This window comes from Rattus rattus, chromosome 4 (assembly GCF_011064425.1).
Source record: "Rattus rattus isolate New Zealand chromosome 4, Rrattus_CSIRO_v1, whole genome shotgun sequence".
Classification (NCBI taxonomy): Eukaryota; Metazoa; Chordata; class Mammalia; order Rodentia; family Muridae; genus Rattus; species Rattus rattus.
The window spans coordinates 99,715,450-99,739,835 of record NC_046157.1 but is presented as its reverse complement, the minus strand read 5'-3'; the positions used below and the strand labels follow the sequence as shown (position 1 = coordinate 99,739,835).

At 38.2% G+C, this 24,386-nt stretch overlaps 1 protein-coding gene across 1 annotated transcript in view; it reads left to right on the top strand.

Annotated features, from left to right (window-relative positions):
- Rims1 (regulating synaptic membrane exocytosis 1) overlaps positions 1–24,386 on the top strand; it is a 497,773-nt gene that overhangs the window by 351,078 nt on the left and 122,309 nt on the right. The window contains 10 exon segments of the mRNA XM_032900856.1: positions 85–238; positions 1,229–1,300; positions 5,632–5,788; positions 6,423–6,548; positions 8,065–8,127; positions 11,812–11,886; positions 12,159–12,210; positions 12,212–12,261; positions 12,740–12,829; positions 21,423–21,506. Of these exon segments, the coding sequence (XP_032756747.1) occupies positions 85–238; positions 1,229–1,300; positions 5,632–5,788; positions 6,423–6,548; positions 8,065–8,127; positions 11,812–11,886; positions 12,159–12,210; positions 12,212–12,261; positions 12,740–12,829; positions 21,423–21,506 (923 nt within the window).

Sequence of the window (24,386 nt, the reverse complement as noted above, 5' to 3'; positions counted from 1 at the left end):
GAACCTGTTTACTGTGGCTTTTGCCTTTACCTCTTAGTCACGGGCACCTTCCTTCTGTGTTTCATTTGAGAAATACCGTTTCAGATCCTCATAGAGTTGGAAACGGCGCTTTTAGATGATGAACCCCATTGGTATAAACTCCAGACACATGACGAATCTTCACTACCTCTGCCTCAGCCATCACCGTTCATGCCCAGGCGGCATATTCATGGAGAGAGCTCCAGCAAAAAGCTACAAAGTAGGTTCCGTTCAACTTAGTCAACAGAGAGTAATTATGTTGCTTTGTTCTGCCTGTAGGATTGGTGCTCAAAACATAGATCCTTTCTGGTGTTTCTTAATTGTAGAGCAAACTAGTAGAAACATTGGTCATCTCTTTAAGAGAGATTCAGCCCAACTACTTTTGTTATATTTCACAGTAAAAATAATATATGTGCTATGAAGAGTAACAGATGAACGCTAATATTCTCCCAGTGACGTCTTGCACATTGCTTGAGTCATCGATGGGCTGACTGGTGGAATGACTTCTCTCTTTAGTAAAGGGCTGCTATATATGTGGCCACTTTACCACTTTTCCAGGGTTTATTAATCTTTTTGATGAGAAATATATAGCTTAAACCATGACAGTGTAAGCTTATTGTTATTCATGGGGCTATTAGGACATTCCTCTGTAATAATTTTTGAGTTATCAGCAAATATATGGTCCAGCAGATGAAACTTAGAAGCATTGTTTTGATAATCTGGAAAATTTTTTTTGCCTTTTCATTAAATAGCATATGTCCGTGTTTCCCAGGTTGATAATATCCTCAAAATTAATATTCATAAGTGTCACAGCTAATAAGCATATATTTTAATAATGGGCTCGAATGCTTTTTAATCATGCCAGATGGATGGCAAGCTTGGTCTTTGAACCCGTATCCTCATCCTATTCTGTACAGGATGAATTGTGGGCACTCCACTGCCTGCTTTCAGAGTAGCATTTAAAACGAAGAAGGATATAAGTCAAATGAAGAAGGATATAAGTAACATCTTATTCCGTCAACATCCTTCTGTGTGACTGTATGTGGGAGGAAGTTCTGTGAAAAATTATTATTGTTATTTTAAACAGACACCTTTCTAGAAAAAAACCAGACCCGTGCTTACTTTGAATTATTCTTGTTCAACAATGTCCTTTGCATGTCGTAAACCGAGTAGACACACAGAGGTATCTGTTTGCCTTACTGTTGTGCAGGATCTCAGCGAATCAGTGATAGTGACATCTCAGATTATGAGGTTGATGATGGTATTGGAGTAGTGCCTCCAGGTACGTGGTGAAAGGCTGAGCCCCACCTCACTGTCTCTGCTTGTTTCCGCTGCCCACTTCCAGGCTTCTTCCTTCTGGACACTGAACTGGAGGTCCTTAGTGCAGAAACATCAGCGTTATGTTATTCCATGGTGACTTGTGTCTCAAATTGTTAATGTCTAAAATGGACCGGCGTCTCTTGAATCCACGCCCCTAGTTACTTGTTACAGTCGGGCTCTCCCTTAGAAGAATGCCTAAGTTAGGTTAAACAAACAAACAAAAAAAAAAAACCCACTAATTCACAGTGCTCTGAGCATTCGTGAGAATGTGGATGTCGTTTTGAAAGGATACTGTTAATCTTATCACATCCGATTCCATTCTCCTGTGTTTTATATTGTATTTCTATGATTTTTCTCCCCCCTCCCACCCCCTCCATTTCTCAAAATACCATAGCCTTCCATGGAATATACTAAGAAAGGTGCATGGCAGGGTTTAAAGTTGCATGCGCATGGCTGTCCCTTCCAGTGCTTCTGTGATGTGCTCACTAGCTATACCCACTGTGTGTACCCGTCTCGAAGGAAGACCGTGCTCTCAAAAGAGTCAATATCTCTTTGACATACGTGTCTTGTGTATGTATAAGTTGGCGACATTTTGTGACATTTGAAAGTTTGGATTTACGTTTTTTCGTGAGTTGTTAGGGGAGCGCAGAAGATCAAGAAACATTTTTTTTTCCCTCTCAGTCCTCTTTGTTTAACCAGTAAAGGGGAAATGAATGTTCAACTGAGAATGAAAAGAGACATTCCAGAATATATAAATGTGACTAACTAAAGGTAGTTCATTAGAGCGATATTGGCATATAAGCCCTTCGTTTATGTAATGCCTGCACTGCAGGGGATGCCCTTATTTTAAGGAGATCAATTTTATTAAAATTTATAGAATCAGCACTAATGAGAGAGTTCAGATATTTTGGAAGGATGAACATTCAAAATAAGATAAAAAAATACAGAGGATTTTTTTTTTAAAATCACATGTTTGTATTCTGTCATTCAAAGAAAGAACTTATGTATAAAAAGTCCAAATACTGTTAAATCAAACAGTGCCGTGGGCTAGCTTAGAGTATGATCAAGAATTCTGTACAGTAATGGATAACATTTTCTATTTGCTGTTTTTGTTTTTAAGGGACCATACATTCTTAACAGAATCTCTCACAGAAAATAAAATTACAAAATTTAAGAAAATTGAATTGCTAAATATGATCATAAATGCAAATCTTTCATCATATTTAAATCAATAGAATGGGACTATTGCTGCAAAGAAAGTAATCAAATAATTACTGGGATGGGTTGGCCTTAATGTTACTACTATGGGTGTTTCTCATGTTGTATCCAACATTTTCACTTTTGTAAACGAGATATTAGAGGATGAGTGAGTAGCCAACTTCAAACATTTATCTAAGTGGCATGCTTCTCTTCCTCTGAGTAGTCAGCATGACTTACGGACCCACTGCTCACCCTTGGGCGTCACTTACAGAACTCTGAATTATAAACGTAGCTTTATTTTCCAATAAATATATTAGTAGTTCTAGTGTTTGGAGAATGGAACCTATTATCTTTGTTATACAAAACAAATGCTTACATGTTGTGGTAGTTATTAAATCCACAAGGGGTGAGGACGTGTGAAATTCAGTTGTTGTAGAATGTTCTGTATTCCTGTGGTTATATGAATGGCCAAAGAAGCATGAAACCCATCAGCAAATTGCTGTTACTTAAAGGGTGGCATCCTCCACTCTTAGGAATATTTCAGTAAGTTCAGGAAATGAGAATAAAATCTTGAATTTATAACTGAACCAAGTTAAAAAAGTTAAGAACCGCCCCTTACAACTCGCGACTTAAGCCAGCCTGCATGTTGTCCATAATGATTAAAATCTAGAAAATCAAATAATCAAAAAATATAAACAGAGTAATAGATAAATATTATTGTGTACATTTTATATTTATATAATTAATAATATAATTGAAATAAAACTACAAACAATAATGATGTAAGTACTCATTAATGCGAATAGATGTAGACATGATCACTTAACATAAAGTCAGGTTTTAAAATTTTGACTGTTACATCATGCACAGCACACAGTAGTGACCCTGAATCACTAAAATGGCGTACGTTGCCTTCAGTATACTCTCGGTATAAGCCACAAGTTATTTATGACTCCTAAAAGAAATTTCCTAAAAGCGCTTAGCATCTAGAAAGCGTTAGGATAAAACTTGTTTTCCCTAAAGTCCTTTCTTAACAAATACACAATATTTAAGCCACGTCATGCAAATAACTCAATTAAAAACTAGGTGTTCTTTTAAAACACATCACTGTTTGTTTTTATAGTAATTATAAAGATCCAATTTATATGCCTTGGCCATCATTGAAATTTTGAGATCATTATACCCTTAATTAAATATTGATGCGCCATTATTGTACCGAATTGTTCCCATTTAAAGTTGGAACCATTTAAACCTTGGGTTCAGTTATTGATACAATTGTCCCCCTTTAAAATATGAAGTCTATTCAATACATGCTGACAGATTAGTAATCTGTTGTTTAAAAAAAAAGACTTTCTCCACAACACATGAAGAACAGATGTAATCACTACTGTTTGACACAGGACTATAAGTGAAAATGCCTATTTTTAAGTTATACAATTAAGGTTATGTTGCCATTTTAGGGTCATTTCAGACTATTCAAGACGGTGAGCTCTTTTCATTGAAATATCGCTCAATTGCTCTTTCTTAAAGATTTTTCATTTAAATATCATTCAATTGATCCTAAAGATAACCTCTATGCCGTAAATTTACCTACAGATGGTACAGTCATGTCCACCTAGCTGGTGGCTAGTTATCAACTTGCTTTTCCAAGTTGTGTTTGATGGCATAGTTTTAAAGTCAGTGAGAAATTGAAAAAGAAAAAAACAAATAAGAAACAAAAGCAAAACAAAACATGGTTTCAGTCTTCCAGCTGAGAACTGTTGAGTCATGTAATTTTTAGGTAGTTGTAAATGGAAGTTTCATTTCCTTAACCGCAGATTGTTATCTATTTTTCTTGCACTTTGAACGTTGATGATCATCATAAAAGCGTAAGAGCACCACTTTAAAACCGTGAGCACTTACTATGGATATTAGATGACTTTTTTATCTAAATATAATGAGAAATCACACACACACACACACACACACACACACACACACATTTTTATTCCAAGACCCTTACAGTTGGTGTATCTGTGCAGTTGGGTTAACCATATTCCTTTCATATTTCCTGAGCACAGCGGAGGGATACTTTTAGATGTTCTGTATAGATTGGATGATTTCACAGCGTTAATTCTTCCGCTTCGTTGTCACCATGATTTCCACTCATACACTATTTACCCCTGCAGTTTGTATTTATTACTTGCAAAAGTCGCAGTCAGCATTTGTTATAGTAGAAATTAGCTACTCTCCTTTGTTCACTGGAACGAATGCGGGAATGTTTCCGTTTTCAATTAAAATGGCTGGAGTACTTTCCTAAGGACTACATTTGTGCTACAACTAACTGGCTTTTCCTCTAGAAGAACAGTTCAGGAATTGATTATGACTAAGTCAGTAAAATGTGCAGCAGAAGCCCACACAGTTGCGGTGGCATGTGCTTGTGAACCCAATGCTGTAGAAGTGAAGACAGGAGGATCCCTGGAGTTCCCCAGCAGGTCGCCAAACAGAATAGATGATCCCAAGAATCCATGAGACCATTTCCTCATAATGTGGGACGCAATTAGAGGAAGATCCTCTGTCCTCCACATGCACACACATACTCATGCGTGCGAAGATACATAAGCGCGCATGCGCGCGCGCACAAACACAAATGCTCATGCGCGAGTGCGCGCGCGCTCACAGGCAAACAGCCCACAAAAGAAAAGACAGAACAATTCAAATAAATTAAAAGAAACTTCAGATTTCAATTCATCGATTTGTGTATTAACTATAAATCTCTCGCTGCTTGGTTGATGTTGCTAAAAAGCCACTAACTCATCCATTCTCAATATTTAAAATTGTGCCCCAACTCATCCTAATGTCTGAGGCATAGACTGTCATGTCAGTGTTTACTAGCTCCATGGTAGCTTTGAGTCTAACTGTAACGTCTTTTGATGCATGTTTGAGCTTACACTTTCTGTCTATATACGTAAAACTTCGGGAGATACGGCTCTCCAGATTGCATGGCACCTAACATTAGCAGGTCGATGGCTGCTTTGATAGCATTTCATCATTTCTGTGTTCGGTTCCTGTCGTGAAAAGCACTAACAGGTTTTATCTGTATGCTCTTGTCAGTGGGTTATAGAGCTAGTGCTAGAGAGAGTAAAGCAACCACGTTAACAGTGCCAGAGCAACAAAGAACTACACATCACCGCTCACGTTCCGTGTCTCCTCATCGCGGCGATGATCAGGGAAGGCCTCGTTCACGTTTACCAAATGTGCCATTACAGAGGTAGGTCTGGGGCAGGCTCGATGCTCTTGGCAGCACTTTCTTCTCTTAGACCACAGTGTACTCTGTTGTACATCAGTAGCTTCAGTGAAATGATGGTTAGAAGCCTTTTCGCCATTTGTTACCAGAGCCCTTGCTTTTCCCACAAGGTTTTCAAAAGCTCAGCTGAGGGGACGGGGATGGGGGCGGGAGCAGGGCAGGGGGGGTGGGGCCTGGGGAAGCAGAAATTAAACAACAATAATTTCCTGAAAGGAGAATATATTTTAAAGTATTTTAATATTATCTCTTTGAAGTGGTTTAATTGCTGAAAGTTATCCCCTTACCCCCTCTCTCTTTGTGTCCTCCCTACCTCCCCGACCCCCGTGCGTATGTTCTATTTCATCTGCCTTTGAACATACTTCTGGAGCTGTAATTGTGCTGATGAAAATCAAAGTTCTTCTTTTACACAGTTACAAAACAATGTAAAAATGAAACGTGGGCAAAAAATGAGAATAGTTCATTGGCTTTGGTGTGATATCCACACCTTTAACCCAGGCCACGTGTTATCCAGTTACAGTCTGTCCTTTCTCTCTTACTCTGTTGATTGTTTGGGGAAAACAACATGCTTTGTCAAATGAAGTTTTGTGGCACATTTTAGGAGCTTAGATGAAATTCATCCAACACGAAGGTCACGTTCTCCAACCCGACACCATGATGCCTCCCGAAGCCCGGCCGATCACAGATCCAGACATGTGGAAAGTCAATATTCGTCAGAGCCAGACAGGTACTTTTTCCAAGTAGAATCTTAATACTACAGTCCTCCTTTGTTCTGTTTTAATATATGCAAATGCTGCAATAGGATACATGAGTGAGTTAAACTATGCCATCATGCAAAACATCTTCTCTCCAGCAGCTTTTGTTTTCTTACACATTTGCAACTCTCGAAGATGCTCAGTCAAGGTTATAGCAGTATTCGTATTTTTCAGTCATGGTTACCTAGTTATGACTTAGATTTTGTACTGAGTTGTAGAAGAAAGGCTACAAAGGCAATTTTCAAATGTTTTTCTCCATGGGTCACATGTTTGGTATGCTTTTCTCATAATTAAAAGAATACATCGTTTACATAATTAAAGTGCTTTTGGTAATGGTCATCTGAAAGATTGTTTCTACTACGGTCTCTGAAAACTTCAATCATGTTTTTGTTCTATACACTACTTTTTTTATCTAGTGTCTTCTCATGGATGTCTGTGAAATGCAAAATATATTGATAGATCATTTTATGGCTGTTTAAGTTATTAGCTCTGCGTTTATCGATGAACAAATGTTTCGTGGAAGTTGTTCATAGGAATCTATGTAATTAACACATATTTCTTCATGCCCACAGACATTCTTGTCAAAGACACCACAGGGATGTCCTGGGATTAGCCTAAGCCTAGGGCAGGGCCTGAGTTACAGTTGAATGTCATGTTCTCTTCTGGCCTTTTGAAGTGAGGGAAAGAAAGTTCAGGGAGGCGTAGAGAAAGGAAGGTGGTGTTAAATGGTGGGTGTGATGAACTGAGGGACACAGAGCCCAAGCTGAGTGTCTTCAGTTACTATAGGAAATGCTGCCATTACCTTCAAGTGTGTCACATTAGGTACTGGGACTGACTTGGTCAAAGAAATCGTATTCCATACTGCCCAGTTGAATGAGTTCATCTGAGCCCCAATAAATATAGGGAGGTAGCAGCGATCAAAGGGCTACAGTGGCCAAGGCAACCAATATAATTAAAATAATTCAGCCCTAGAAAAATACTTATTTTAGAATACAAATCCTAGTTAAGAAAAACCCAGAATTATATTCTCAGTGGCTGTTCATGACAAGGAAAGGATCATGTGATTAAGTTGCTACAAAAGAAGGAAAACCAGTGAATTTCCATTTTAATATCTGAAAGGTCAAATTAGTACATTTTAGTTACTGAAATGACTGCCCTCGGAAATAAGTTCCTGTACTTCTTGGGGGAGAAAGGTTGAATTTCTTTCCTTTTTGTATTCCAGGAAATCGTTTTGTATCACTGAGTAGTTAAGTCGGCAACAGTTAGGACCTCCACCAGGGTGTTTGTACTCTATTGTTGGAACTTTTAAATGCTGTTACGTTTCTTTTTTTTTTTTTTTTTGTTCAACCCCTCAAGCAAACATGCTAGTGCAGACAATATGGTTTCTCCCCCTTTTCATGTTCTCCTTGGCACACCATTGGCACAACCCATGTCATCTAATGCCCCATGACCTATCCGTTTCACTCACCACCCATCCTGTCTGTGCAGTGAGCTTCTCATGCTGCCCAGAGCAAAACGAGGACGAAGTGCAGAAAGCCTACACATGACCAGGTAAATACAGGGATTTGGTTCTGGTGACTGTGTGTAATGACTTGCTTTCCATGCTTCTACTCTTCCTTCCCTGCCCTTGGTAGAACCATTGCTACACATAGAATCTCCCGACCCTTAAAAAAAAAGTTACATTATTTCACGTGGAGGTGATGCAAGGTCTTTAGAAACACTGCCATGTTTCCAACTTAAAGCAGACCACCTTGACATCAGTGCATTCAAAAATCCAGAGACTCGGTGAGTCTCTTTGGAAATGTCCTCATTGTCCACCAGCCCAAGGAACTCGTTTATACAGTTCAGATCCCAAGGGCCCCTTGTGAGCTCACCCTCCCCACAAGTGGACTCAAAGACCTGTCTAGTCACAAAGTTTCTGACCTGTGCGTGGCAGGTTTACTGTTTTACTGTTTTCATGATTGTGGTCACTGTTGCTTTAGCTTTTACAATGTTTTCTTTTGCAGCCTGCTATCCTTTCGTTCTGCTGTGCTGTCCTTTTCATTAAAATGTTTTCAGTTCCTTTTTTTCATGGTTTAGCTTCCAGTTCTTTAACCCCCGTGTTCAGATAGGCTACAAAACGAACTCCCCCATGAAGACATAGAGCAGTGCACTTACGGTTGGGAGGATGAAGACATGATAGACCTTGCTTAAAGCATGATGCTGTGTGTTAGACTTCTATCTTGGACTTCAAGTCTGCTGAAAATCACGTTTTAGCAGTTGGCTTGTGGATGGCGGCAAGCTAGTCATTACTGTCATGTCAAGGCAACATTACGTCAAGAAGGAGCAAAGGCCCTTGCAAGTATAAAACGATAGTTTTAAGAAGCTAAAGGAAAGAAGCTCAAACGTCACACCTGAAATGCAGAGACAAGCTCAGAATTCACTGCGTCCCCGTGGAACATGCGGTTCTGGTCAAATACAATATGTGACAGGGCTAGTAAAATTACTTAAAATTTAGACGCTAAAATTATTCAGCTACTAGTTAATATTGAACTTGTTGTGTAGGGCCACATGAAAAACCGAGGCAATACTAGTTCTGCTTATCAACTCATGAAAAAAATTAAACATATAAAAACATTTTTAAATTCCCTTGCTTTATTTATTATGCTAATCTATCCACCGTGTTATTATGCCATCCAGGCACAGTAGCTGCTCGTCCAAGCACATGTTTCTAAGTAACAATGATTTGTTTATAAGTTCCATGAGTTTCCCCCTACTTTTGTCTATGTGACTGCAGCTATCAAGAAAAAGTTTGCATACACGCCTTTTCCTATTTATCGGTGTGTCTAGTGTGTGTGGGGTGCAGACCAGTCATCTAAATAAAAAAGCATCTCCTCTTTATTTTGTATCAGGGCTTGTAAAACCTATGTTTCTAGCTGCATCGTTCTATATAATCTCATCCTTAACTGATTCACTAAGAATACCAAACTCCATATCTCTTACTGTTCAATCGATTGAATCAGCCGATTTTGCAGGTCTTCAGGGAGTTAGTCATCTTCAAATGTAGAGTGTATGAAAACCGATAAATGTGAATCTGAGGCCGACCAAGCCCATTGGCAAGCTCTCAGCTGTAGGAAGGCCAGGATTCCCAGCCAAAGGCACAGATGCAGAGCAAGTGTTACATCCGACCTCTCTGCCCACTTCTTGTTACTTCTGTAGTGGTCCCGTTGGTCCTAGTAAAACTGCTGATCGTGGCTTTTTCATTTTTATTATGACTGCCTTGTAATACCTAATTTTTATTCAGATAAATTTCAAAAGCTTTTTTTTCCTGTGCCCCTTAATATTCACTATTAAATGTCTCAGAGCAGAAACAAACATGAGTTCAAATATATATATAATATTTTATGCACTTGTGCTCACGTATTTATAAAAGTATTCAACCTATATTTGGGTAAAGATATGCACACATGTAATCTCCTATTTGTATGGATAAATAATATAGATTGATTTCATATAAATTTTAGAAACGGATTAGCAATATGCGTTTCTATGGCCTAATTCTTAAGCGGTGCTTTAAAAAATAAGACATACTACATTTACTGTAGTCTTAGCTCACAGATCTAACAGTTGATTATCTGAACTATTGCACTGATAATAATTTGTGACTTAAGTAGAAAACAGCACATTAAAACCCTTGCCATGCATTTTAAATCAACGTATTAAAAGACCTATCTCATACTGATCTCTTCCCAGAAAATTATTTATTATAAATCTCATCCTTCATGGAAAAATTCTCAGGGGTGTGTAGTAGGCGTGAAGTGCTGGACCTTCCTCAGCATGGCCTGGATGCTCGATAAATGTTATGAACTCACACCTCCCAGCACCCTGTGTCATGGATACTGCTTCTCACACACTGTTGCTACAAACACAGGCTAGAGTTTTGATAGGCTGGATTTTCAGATTTCAATCGGTATCTTGCAGAGCTGAGATGTTCTCCCAGTAGATTTTCCAAAATGTTTTGCACTTTGTTTCTGATCTTGCTTAGGTCCCTATTAGAACATCCCTGGAAGAAAAACTTTTGAAGCAATCCCTTTGGAAATTTTTACAAAAACCTGCCAATAAAGGTCATTGGCCATGCTGGGGGACAAAAAGGAGAGAGTGTTATGAAGGTTGAATACTCTAGTTCTGTGTTGTTTTCCTTCATTTATGACTGCAAAATATTTTTAAATTGAGGATTCAAAGGATTTTCTCTCATGTGAGCGTTAGTGTAAACCCGATTGTGCCGGGAAATTGTTAAATACTGAGTGACCAGAGTATGTGACTAGAGTTAGTGACCAGGGTTTGCTTGTCATGTTTTATGACATGAAACGGACGGTACATTTTTGTAACTAGCAATGGGGCCTATAGAAAATTATTAGATTATATAAAAATACTAGATTAGTTAACTAGATTTATCCTGCCCTCTATAGGAAGGTCCAGCTACCTGATAGGTCTTGCACAGACTCAGCAAATCTGAGTCTTGTTCCTGCCATTTGATTCTAATCATTTCCTTTCTTCAGTGTTTCTTTTTGTCTTGTTTTTAAGTCTCAAATTACATGAATGGGTGGATATTTAGGTTTAAATCTGAGATTTTTCTGTTCCCCACAGGAAGTATAACCAGGGATTAGCATTAGTATTAGCATTAGTATTAGCATTAGTATTAGTATTAGCATTAGTATTAGTATTATTATTAGTATTAGCATTAGTAGTAGTAGTAGTATTAGCATTAGTATTATTATTAGTATTAGCATTAGTATTAGTATTAGCATTAGCATTAGTATTAGCATTAGCATCAGTATTAGTATTAGCATTAGCATTAGTATTAGTATTAGCATTAGCATTAGCATTAGTATTAGTATTAGCATAAGTATTAGTATTAGCATTAGTATTAGTATTAGCATAAGTATTAGTATTAGTATTAGTATTAGTATTAGTATTAGTATTAGTATTAGTATTAGTATTGCTTTAACATTGCTTTACACTTCCTTGACCCAGCAGATGCTTCCCCACAACATAATTTTGGGTAACGTGGAATAACCTGACCATACGTTATTAATTCTGATCCTGCGTAGAAATAATAATTGTGACTCCCCTGGAAACACTAGTAAGAGTCCTTTTGCTTAGCTCCGCGTCTGTCTCCCAATTAATCTTTAATGTTTTAGTGAAGTTTATTTCATATCTACTTTTCTGTTTCCCTGCTTTCGTTGCCATTCCCAGAGACCTTGTTAGGTACTCTAACACATTACCACCCAAGATGCCTTTATTACAAAACGACTACCGTTGGAGCAGCAGGTAAGAGCCACAGCAGTGCGCTCTGCTTGGACACATTCCCCAACCCCAGCCACTAAGATAGAAAAGCCATATTCTTCTGTGTCACTCACCTTACACTTTGAATTAACGTCCAGTAATCCGTGCCCCGTTAAGCCATCTAAAGCCGATTGGATTATAAACCTACATCCTAGAATAATTGTCTGCTCATTTCTTATTTCCTCGTTTTCCTTGTCGATCGCATCTGTGGCGGTTAATTTCGTTCCGTTTTATTTGCGTGACTTTATTTTGTGAAGCGCGATCCTGCCCGCACACACTGTGACCAGATCAGTGACTACACAGGACATTCCCCCTTCAGCACGATTGCTATAACTTGAGAACGCTGAGAATATCCATTAGGTCAGAACATCAGGAAGTGGCACCGCCCACTTTCCCCGCCCAGTGCTGTGCACCGGAAGAGTGGAGCTGTATAGTTACTTCTCCTATAATGTCCTTCATTTTGTTTTGGCGTGGCATCTGTCCTTGGTAATGAAGTTTTAGGCATTTTGTTTTTAATGCTTCCTGTATCCAGTTTCTTTTGTTTTGTTTTGTTTTCATAAGTAGGTGTGACTTAGTGTCATATTTTAGACCGAGATTTTTTCTTTAAAAAAAAAAAAAAAGAATTATGCAACGCGATTTAAGCATAATGTTTGTTTAGTCTCTAAACAAAAGTTTCCACCGTCACCCTGTGGCTCTCTCACACCCTTATGAACTGAATCACGGCGATTCGACATTTTGTGTAACGAGAACATTATTTTTTGCTTTCCTCTCTAACGTGGTCTTTCTTTCTTTCCTTTGTCTTTCTCTTCTACCACTGGATGTAATGCACTGGCACTAGTGAACTGCAGCCCTCTCTTGACAGGGCTAGGAGTGCTAGTACCAACTGCTTGAGACCAGATACTAGTTTGCATTCACCAGAACGAGAAAGGTATAAAATAAAGACTTTCTGAATTTCTTATCATTTGTACGGTGACCTTTTCTTTTCTTTTTTTTTTTTTTGATCCCCTCGATCACTCTGTTTTTGTTTTACGTGACCCTCGCAGATTTATCCACCCACGCCCGCTTTCTTGCTGTCTACATGTCCTTCCCTTAGTACGCATCTGTGTAGGGATATGTGTATGTGGATATGTATGAAGCACACATACGCATATTTCTATGAATGTTGTTGCAAATGGTGTGATGTAACTTGTACCTGCTCCCGGCTGCTGCTTCTTTTGCTGTCGCTGTTTGGTTGTCTTGATTCTGTGACTCAAGGAGCCTTCAGTATGCTGATAAGACCATGGGGTAGTGAGTTATTTGAAGGGGAGAGATTGATTCTCTATTAGTTGTGCCAATAAATAATATATATGAATCTTATGGTAATCTTCCTTAAACTCAAAATGAAAATTATGTAGGTTGACATAAACCATTTACTTTTTCACTTTTAAATTAACCTACTCATTAAATAAATTATGTTTGATTATATTTTATTTAAAAAAATTAAAAATTTCCTGAGATGTCCCAAAATAAATAACTAGAACATGCATATACACAGGTTATTTTTATTAAAGCAGCATATAATTAATTAATATGCACTAATTCCAATCTAGATAAGTCAGTAATAGTGTATCATATTTTCTTCTAGTTATAAACAAATGAAATTGTTTTTCCCTTATTACAGAACTTTGAGTCCTGTTTATTATAATTGCTGTCTTTCTTAAGTTAGGTGTCATTCAAAGGAAATTTATAAACTACTTCTGCAAACCCTGAAGAAAAATATTTGGGTGTCTTAATGTGGCCCTCTTCAGAAAGTGTTTAAGCTTTCTTCTTAGTAAACTTTGTAGGCTTCAGGGTGTTTATTTCTTGGAATTAAGCAGTAGATCTTCAGAAGATTATTCTAGAAACTTTTAAGATTTATATTATAAATCAGTGAAAAATTTACGACAGGAAAAACGAAATGGATTTATATTGTACCACTTGAGTTAGTGTAGTGTTTTCACTACAAAACTACACTGCTCTGAACCCAGAGCTGAAATAATCTGTTTCACTCTTGTCATATACCCCCCAAATAATTAGAAAGATCAATAAACTTTAACATTTTTCACATTACTATTCTTATTTGTAATATATACTAAATAAAACAAGGGTGGAATTATCAGGGCAATGAAATTTTCTTACTGTAGCAGTACCCTGAAATTTTAAATGTTTAGGTAAGTGCTCCCTGATTAAAAAAAATACAGTTGAAGCCATGTGTGTGCCTTCAAATTCCTCCGTAACCATGCTAGAAAGTCAAGACAAACTTCAACCTAGCAGTAGATATCATTATGACATGTCAGTAATAGTTGTGAGCAAGATAATTGGTATTCCTCTTCCCATGGTAAGCCATGAATGTTTTATTTATAACACACCATAATTTGAAATTTCACTTTCTTCCGGCTGTTTTATTGAATGGCACAAGTCTCATGTGTGTGCCCTCCTAACACTGAAGCTGCCATGTTCACAAGTTTGTGTATCCATTATTTTAAATTTCTCAAAAGATACCAGTAACGTAGGTCAGTCTATATACAAAAGGGCTAATCATATATGTAGTCTATACACAAGAAGCCTGACCCTATATACAATTCATATACAGGAAGGCTAATCACATAAGACAAAAAGTGGGTGGAAACCCTATACTTCCATATGTTGGATAGAAAGAAAAGATTAAAACATGGGAAAAGTGCAGAGCCTCATTTGGTTGCTAAGAAAGTAAGATCTTTTTTTTGTGTCAAGGAATCACACACACTAAAAGTTGCAGGTGCTTGTTGTTTCAAAGACAGGATTCCTTTGTGAATATGTCTATGAAACATTGTGAAACAGTTGCAGCAGTTAGAAGTGGTAACTGATTTCCTTGTAGGATGCCTGCGAGGTTGTCTGGAGGAAGTGCAGAACCTACCAGGAGGGAGTCTTAGAAACCCGTGGTGTCTCTTGATCAAAGGGCTTATTATAGTATTTTCAAGCACACAGACACACACACAGAGACAGACACACACAGACAGACAGACAGACAGACAGACAGACACACACACACACATACACAGAAAGAGACAGAGACAGACAGACAAAGGAGAGAGATGAAGAATTGCCAAACATATTCCTGACATTCAATTTCATCTTCTTAAGATAGTACTGTTATTTCCCTGTTCTACCCAACTGCTGTTTTAAAATTTAAGAGTTCAGTGATTCTGAAACATTGTCCTCTTACGTGTGGCTTGTTATGCCAACTGACCACCATTCCCTCATGCATCCTCCTTAATTATAAAACGAGTTAGGATTGATGTTAACACAGGATGAGATTGTCAAAACAGAACCCAGATCTCATTAGTCTTTTGTTTGATAAGCAGTGTGCTCTCTCTCCTGGGGATTTCGGGCCAAGGCTTTGCAGGCATTTTGAGGCCTCTGTGTCCTGCATATAGTAATGCTGTTTGGAAAAGGGAGTTCTATGAGGTTAGAAGCTTCTTCATTTTACGAAGTCCTGACTCCAGAAATAAAGATTTAAAAAATATGTTGCCAGATGGCCAGAGTTAGTGAATTACTGCTACCAACTCTTACTAGCACAAATCGGGGGTTGCTTGTAGAAGACGATTGTCTGTTGGATGAAGCCCAGTTATCTTGCTTCCCTGATAGGGAGTTGCCCTGATGGCTCTGACCTTTTTCTTTACTGGGTATAGAAATAAACCAAGGTCTTAAATACTCAGAGATATGGATGCTCGGAGAGATGGGCGGGTGTACAGGTTCATGAACGTGTTCTCTACATCCTGCCTGCATTTTTAAAGCAATCCCCCAACCCCTGAGTAATTGCTGTGCCAGAGGGCTATGTTGACTCTCCCTGTTAAACCATATTTCAGTCGCTTGACTCTCAGCTCCCTAATAGCTTCTCTTCATTGGCTGTTAGACACAGCCCCTTCTGAAGCCTCCTTTGCCTTTCCTATTTGTTAATGGAAAATCTCCACCATGCTCCTCCCTTTTATCTACTCATACTGTCCCCTAACTTTTGTTCATTTTAAAGACTCTGCTGCCCGTGAAGACACACTCCCCTGTGCTTAGCCAGGACAGGATGTCTTTCCCAAGAACTGAGCCCAAATTTCTAAATGATGTCTAGACACTCAGTACATTAAAATGTCCAGCTAACCTGGTATATCTCATCCTTGAGTACCAGACATTACACAGTTCCTCTTCTTAAAGTGTTCTTCACAGTCAGTGGTTATGATAAAAAAGCTAGCCGGTTGAAGTGGTCCAGGCCTGTCAAATCAAGATCTTGATGGACCAGAGCTGATGGGTGCTGAGTTTGAAGTCAGCCTGAGCTACACAGCCAGATTAAGACCAGTTCAAGACAGAAAAGGAGGCTGTCTCTCAAAACAGACCCATAAATGAACAGCAAGCAGGCCAGGATTTACAATTAGTCACATAATTTTCAAATACTTCTCCAGTTCCTGATTTGGTGAGTTGGTAGACACCACTGAATTTACCAACCTAAACTCTCCACCGGGATGATGATTTCCCCCTTTAGTTACACTCTCAGTCCACCCTATCCCTGTTAGCTTCCTAAATGGTTTAGTTGTGATCCATATTATGCCTTACCTTGCCAATCTTCCATTAACATTCAGATAAACTTTTGCCTTTGTTGTCAACCTAAGAACTATTTCATTCTTCCAAGGTTTGGGTCAAATTGATCTAAGACTTCTTCAATAAGAACCCACTACTAATTCATAACTCTTGATTCTTTCCCGGACCCACCTACGTTTATGAAATGTCCTAGTAAAACTAACTGTGGCCCTATGTGGCAGTCTAGACCTTAATCTCAGCACTTGGGAGGCAGAGGCAGGCATCTGTCTGGGAATGTGAGGTCAGCCTGGTCTACGTAGGAAGTTCCAGGCCAGCCAGGGCTACATAGTAGGACCCTTTCTCAAAAACAAACAAAGGAAAGGAAAGCGTGAGGAAGTAACCAAGGAAGGGAGAAATAAACAACCCCCCCCCCAAAAAAAACCCAAGACAAAACCCACAACCAAGTCTAAATCTGTATATCATGGTTTAATTAAGCCACTACTATCTTTATCTAGATCCGTATGCTTCAACAGTGTTAATGAACCCCTGGAATCAGAGAGCCCATGACATGTGTGTTTTCTATCTGCCGGCAGCTTTGTTCTCTTTGATTCATGTTTAATTTGAGGTCATAGTTTTAGCAGTCTCTGTTCCTGCATCACTAAATGTGGTTCCAATTGTGAGTTAGATCCAAGGAGGGAGAAACGTGGGTTGTCCACACTGTGAAAGCAACCAGTAAGGTTACAATCGTAGCCACAGGGTTTGGCTTGCTAGCAGAGATGCTCGCCATTCACCAACTTTAAGAGGCACAGGCTGCTTCCATTACAAGAGGAGGCCCCCACACACCATGAGGAATGTCATGGTTTTTTCCTGGCTTGTTTGCTTTTCTTTTGCAGCCAACCTGGTTAGGAAAGAATTCAAAAATGAGGAAGTCCTTGGTGGCTGATCCTTTACCTTGGAAAGGAGGGACACTTGAGCGAGTCCTAAGGAGAAGGACGTTTCTACCAAAAAGTCAAGCACTATAAATTGACCTGAATGAAATCATCGCAAAATTTATTTTGTAGTGAAATATATGTAGCAATTTTTTAAAAAGAACCGTAATGTATGGAAATCAAAATTAGGATAAAATAATTTGGGAAGGTTTTATATAACAAAAATATACACGAATAGTCAGCTCATTCACTTGCCTTTAGTTCCTATTTTAGTATCTGAGAAATGTTTTTGACACATCATTTGTGGTATGAATGATTTACATCTCCGTATCAGTTTTCTATTGACTGCTAAGGTATTTTTCATGTTCCACTTAGAGATAGGCACCAGTGGAAGTGAGGTATACATATAAGTATGTGTGCAAATTACACGCTAAGCCATATGCGTTTGTTCTTTATATTACTGCTAGGGGAAAAAATACCCTAACAATTATTTAATTCTTGTAGAAGTCTAATGTTTTTATGTCTCACTAAGGAATCCCCTTATGCAGTCATTGCTCCATACATGCAAAAGATGCTCATTGTTTGTGACCTGGCCCTGAAGCCTAGAACCTTTGTACTTACTGAATCCTAGATTAATAATAAGTAACAGGAGAACTTAAGTACACTTGACCACAAAATCCAAGATTTTACTCTACTGGTTAATCCCATGTTTTATCTCCTGAGTGCTATTATGAAATATTAGAGAATAGGAACCCAGGCTTTTAATGTGATGTCAATGTAATATAAAACATTTGTTTAACAAATAGATTTTCCTACCGTTTTAGTTTAGCCCACTGGTAATTATCAAATCATGCAGCTAATTCAAACCATGAAGCTAATTTAATTTAAACTGTAAGAGAAACCGAGAATAAGTTCGTTTAGTTCAATTTCATATTCGGCACCTAAAATTGCCAGCTACATTCGCCTATGATTTGAAATTACGAGTTGAAATATGTTTAATAGCACATGAGAGTAGAAGGGACCAGGTGAAAGGGATATCACGTTCTGCAATGGTAGAGAGACAAAACGCGGCACCCACTTAGGAAGTGTATGAATGCGGTAGTGTATTTAAAACTCACAAATCCATGCTATTGTAACAATATTTATTTGTGGGTTAAAACATGTGTATAAATTGACACTGCTCTTACCATATTCAGAATAATTGGGGGGGGGAGCACGGCTTTTGTGATGACCCCACATATCAGCATATCTGGAAGGACTTTGAGCCTCTAGCAGTACCTGTGTTATGCTAAGGACTTGTTCAAAGCTGCCTCTTGAAAGCCTGCCTTCCCAGCTGCTCGTTATAAATGTACACCCTTCCCCCATCACAGCTTTCCACTGCGTGTGTCATTGTTACGCTACTTTTCTTCACGTCCCGCCTTTCCTTTTATGTCTAAATAAACTCAAGGACTGGAACTCTGCCTCCAGAAGCAAAGTCATTCGCAATCCTACCAACTCGAAACGGTTACACCAGACGAAGCTACTCGCCCTCTTTTTTACATTTACAAACCAATATCAGATGCTTTACTTCAACAACGTACGTGTAGAAAGACTCTAGGTATAGACAGGTTTCATTTTTCTTTAAGAATAGCTTAGTTTTGTTGATCTACGGAGCAAAAGCCGCAAAGCCCAGTATGTTGAAAGGAACATTTTAGAAACATGCAGACTGGCTCTGCTGAGAGCTTTGCCTACACACAAACACAGCAGTCTGTTACTGCCACACGTGAACATCCCTTCTGTCCTGAACGCTTCCTCTAGGTAACATAGCACGAGAATATACATGGTCGCACTGTTTATTATCTCATTTTTGTTGGCTCACCCAGTCAACTCTGTCAGGCTACAAGTCAGTCAGTGTAGACCAAGAACTCTCTCACATGAGGTTTTATACTCCTTAAAATGCATACTTTGAGTAATGGATATTAGTAGATCAATTATGCAATTGAAGAGAGTGGAGCGATATGAAATAGCCGAAGAAAAGATTCAGACCTGGAATGTGGGTGTCCTTGACCCTGGACTCACAAGGTCCATGATTGTAGATGTCTGATTAATTTTACGTTGTTTCTTCTGGAGGCTCCTACAGACTGTTAGAAAATAGGGATCTTCACCTTTTAAATTCACGGTAGCACCAGAGTTTAATCAGTATCATTCCACACATAGGTGCAATTTCATTACCTTATTTTATATGTATTCCAAAGGTTTATATAGGGACCTCAAGTTAGATATGGCCCTCCAAATTTCTTCCTACCTAAAAGTGATACCACTCCGCACGGTGGCTGAACAGCCCTGGAACTAATTGTATGCAGAGTTAAGCATTGCTGTTTAAAATGTGAATTTTTATTAAATTGAACTAAATCTCAAACATTTCTCTGCTGTCCGAAGAATCAAAAAAAATTAAAATTTAAAAAGTCTATACGCCACACTCTGCGTGCGATACTTGGTATCTTTCAATGTAACCCTTCTACCTCTGAAAGAGTAGATTTCCACTACTTGGAAATTCCAAAGAGCATGGGATGCTCTGAAGCCGAGCTTGTGCTAAAGGTGGCATACGTAGCATGACAATGGATACGTTCCTTGTCATAGAAGGCAGAAGCAGTGTGTGCACATACGTCAACCCAAACTCAATTTCCAGTGATTCCTATGTAAGTTAGTGTATCAAAGGATTTGCCTAGCAGAGAGACTAGACAAACAAACAAACAAACAAAGAACCTGATGGTCTTCTGGAATTTACAGAAAATCTACATAGTTAAACAGGTTAAACACATAAATGCAGATGGAACTGAACAGTTTTTTCAACAACAAAATGATTACATAATTAGAATTAGCTCAGTGTATTATATATACAATAATCACTTTTTAAGCTCAAGAGTGAAGGATGCGGGGTTGGGGATTTAGCTCAGTGGTAGAGCGCTTGCCTAGCAAGCGCGAGGCCCTGGGTTCGGTCCCCAGCTCTGAAAAAAAAAAAAAAGAGTGAAGGATGCGTTTTCTTTTCCTACAATTTACATCCTGTTATTTTGTTTCTGCAAAGAACAAGGAGCGCTGAGTCAGTCCAAGTCCAATGAAAGAGGGCTTCTGGGAGGCTTTCTGGACTCAGCGTCCGCAGGCCTCAGATATCCCAGCTACACATGGACAGCTTTGCTTCTAGTTTTCAAATTATCAAATAAATCACAAAGGCAAGTTTAGTGGTAAGAACGCAGGGTTGTTTTTTTTTATTTATTAAACTTCTACCTTCATGTTTATTCCACAGTTATAAAATCATTCAGATTAGTCCCTTAATACATGCAAGAGAGCAGATATCTAGACAAATGTCCTGGCCATAAAATTGAGATCAGACTTAGTTTATGAAATATCTAAGCCCGATCTGAATCTGGCAGCTCTATTTCCTTTAATTATTCAGCTAGATTAAAAAAAATGATTATTGATATACACAATCTAAAATGGATCTAAAATGGTTCAGTAATAACAAAGCTTTGGTTCGAGTATTACCTAGAAAAATATTATTATACATCCTGAAATAAAAGGCAAATTGGGCAATGAGCCAGGAGACACGTATGTCAGTACAGATTAGCAGAATTTTTAATGCCCTTTTTTTAAATCTTTTTTTCCTGGTTTAATTCATCAGCAATTGGACTTTGGTGTTCTCCAAGAAAACTTAGGACCTCATTAGTAGCCACCTTACCAATTATCTTTTTCATGTCATTATTTCTACACTGAGCGGCTTAAGAGGTGTCTTTAAATGTGCAACTTTCCAGACTTAGCCACATCGATATTTATGTTTATATAGATATGCAGATGCATAGGCATATTTCTGAAACTGAAACACTCAATAGACATATTATTATCACAGCTAAACCTATCTATGATTAAATTATAGAGCAAACAAACACTTGACTTTCGGGGGCACTGTTCCAGTCCTAGTGTTCCGTATATTATTTTATTTTAAGAGTTACTAAATGTCCTGTTTTTTTCCTGTCTTGTTCACTGGGCAAACAGGGGTAGATGGTCCCCCTCCCTAGATAGGAGGCGACCTGCTAGCCCCAGGATTCAAATCCAGCATGCATCTCCGGAGAATGACAGGTACTAGTCACCTCCTCACAGACAAGTGGCTTTAGAGGCTCATAGCTACAGAATGAAGGAAACTGAGGGGTGGCTGGTGGTGACACACTTCCATGGAGAGCCAGAGTCAGACATGTGATCCCTCCAGTGATTACTGTGATGGTCACAGAAGTCTGAGAGAGGTACCTCGAGACATTGGTCTCAATGGGAAAGATGTAGGAAATGGCTTATTTGAAATACAGAGTCAGCATCCAGCGAAGGGACATGTTTTTAATGTGTCTCCGTTTCCAGTACTTTTAATTTCTTAGAAACTGTTATGGATCACTTTTGTCTGCACAGGGATAAACAGAAAACTTTAGGTACAGCAGAGTATATTAAAATTTGCCACGGAGTATAATCATGGTTAAATTTTTTATAATTTAATCTCGGCTCTTTGCCTGGTTACTGTATAAACTTGCCGAGAAGGGACCATAAGGTTTGGGTTGTAGTTCACGCCTGAGGTGAAGTAGGATATCTGGTTCTTGTTCTTTATGTGTTGTGTTTAAATTGCTGTCAAGAGCTAGGGTAAGTCAACAAGGGACATTTTTAGAGCATCTCTGCATTGAATCCACTCCATGCCGATCTCTAAGGTGTCACACTATGTGCATGCCATGGTCACTGCTCTCAGCTCACTGTTCTTCTGTTTTGTGATGTCAAAAGATACACACACACACACACACACACACACACACACACACACACACACTACATGGTTTTGATTTTGAGTATTTTAAATAAATGGTCGCGGAAGTTTTGTTGTGTGTGAATGAATTTCCCTTCAGCTGAAATTCAGTGAACACATATGTAACATTTATTAGACATGAAGTAATGCAATCTTTGAAACATAGCTTGCAAAAGAGACAGTTTTATATTTATATATTATATATATATCATATATACTCTTTTCCATCAGGTATGTTTGCATGTCATTTAGTAATCACAGCCTTATCAACCTGGTCATGTTTACTTTCTGTATATGCACACAGTCAGGGTATCTGCACAATTTGTTAAGTAGAATATTTAAATTGCACAGAACAAGTTTATGTCACTTAACAGTGATGAGAAAGAATAGAAACTGGCACTTTACAAAAGATTCATCTTGTTTTCTCTTGTTGAAACCTAAAACATTTACCTCTTAATATGATTCGAATTTACATGTTTAGAATTGAAAAATATCCCCTATGCGACTGTTACATTTGTAAATTTGAGTTTATGGAACTGGAAGAATTGACAACATTCCCAGTCTGCATGTGAGCAAGGAAGGTCATTTGAAATAAAAATATAATTTTAGACCTGAATTTAAAGTCACAGATCTGCCTTGCGGTTCACTCATTCGAGAACTTCTGTGCCTGCGTGTTGCGTTCACTGGCTTCTCTGGGTGAGCTCAGGATGGTGATGAAGACAGACAAGGTGCTGGCCTGGAAGTAATCGGAAATTTCCGTTTAGATGAAAACTCTCTGAATGTATGCCAAAACAGAACTATGATTCAATCTAAAGTAATCATTGGACATCACTCGAATTATAATGAATAAAAATGTGCTCGAGTTGGTGTTTATTAATCGGAGTGCACAAAAAAAAAAAAAAACCAACAGCTCAACTCAGCAAACATAGCTTCATTACTTTCAATTAACAACATATGAATCAATTATACACCTTTCCTAATTTCTGTATAGGTATCTAACTGCGAGATAGATGTTTGGAACAGAAATGGACTTAACAAGATGTGAACCTGGATTTTGCTTCACTGTGAATAAGCCCTATATTTAACTGTAAGAAATGCATTTAAGATGACTAAAATGGTTGCTCTGTAAAATGGAAAGAAGTTTATAAGAAACTTTTATTCAACTGTAAGACTAATATGCCCCTGGAAATGAGAGAGCAGTTACTCTACTGCTATGTAAGCATTTATGTCAATGTCCTCACCAAGCTTGCTAAGCGCATGTCACCTCACAGGACCATTACTTAAGCCTCCTCACATGAACTTAATCATTCTGAAGTCCATACCAGTGCAAAAATGAAATGACTGTAACATTAGACTTGAATAACATCAATAGTGTGGCCATGACGATAGTTGAACGCTAACACTAGGAGCCAAAAATACTCTGAAATCAGCAATGGCTTATACAGTTGGGACTAGATGTCTTATAATGGTCATAAGGCATTTCTCTGCCTTTTTATTTCCCACAGCATAATGTGTACATAGACACCTCTGTATGGACATACATGCATGTAACTTTCAATGAACCATGTCTGTCTAATTCAGTGTTGATAGCTGACATCCTTCATGGCTTCTCGGCTATTACCACACACTCAGATTCAACATGGAAGCGTGTTTATCTAGGTCTAAAATTTCTTCTAGAACGAGTAAGATAATTAAAAAGGAGATTCTGAGTAAACCAGCTAGTTTTGACCCTTGGAATATTTCTGACATTAAAACTGTGAAAATATCTTAGGATTTTATTAAAAAGAAATCATTCAAATGAGCGGTTGTCCACACTGTTATTTTAACATACATGTTTAAATATGTATATTGAACATAATTTAACATTAAATATTTAAAGTACATGAAGTGATTTTCTAAACCTTTGAGCCCATAATTCTATAAAACATAGTGCACCTGCAATCTTGCATCTAAAGTTAAGCAAACTTTGTAAATAAGTGAATAGCTACTTAGAAGAAGACCATTTTATAATGTCCCAAAGGTATTCAGACGCTGGGTTTGATTCTCGTAGCTTAAGTATCCATTTACTATGATGTGATCGTGCCCAACATTATGATGATCTCGTTCATGTTTTCATTTTCATGATAAATGCTGTACGGAAGAAAACGTTACTTGAAGATACAAAGTTACCATCTCCTACA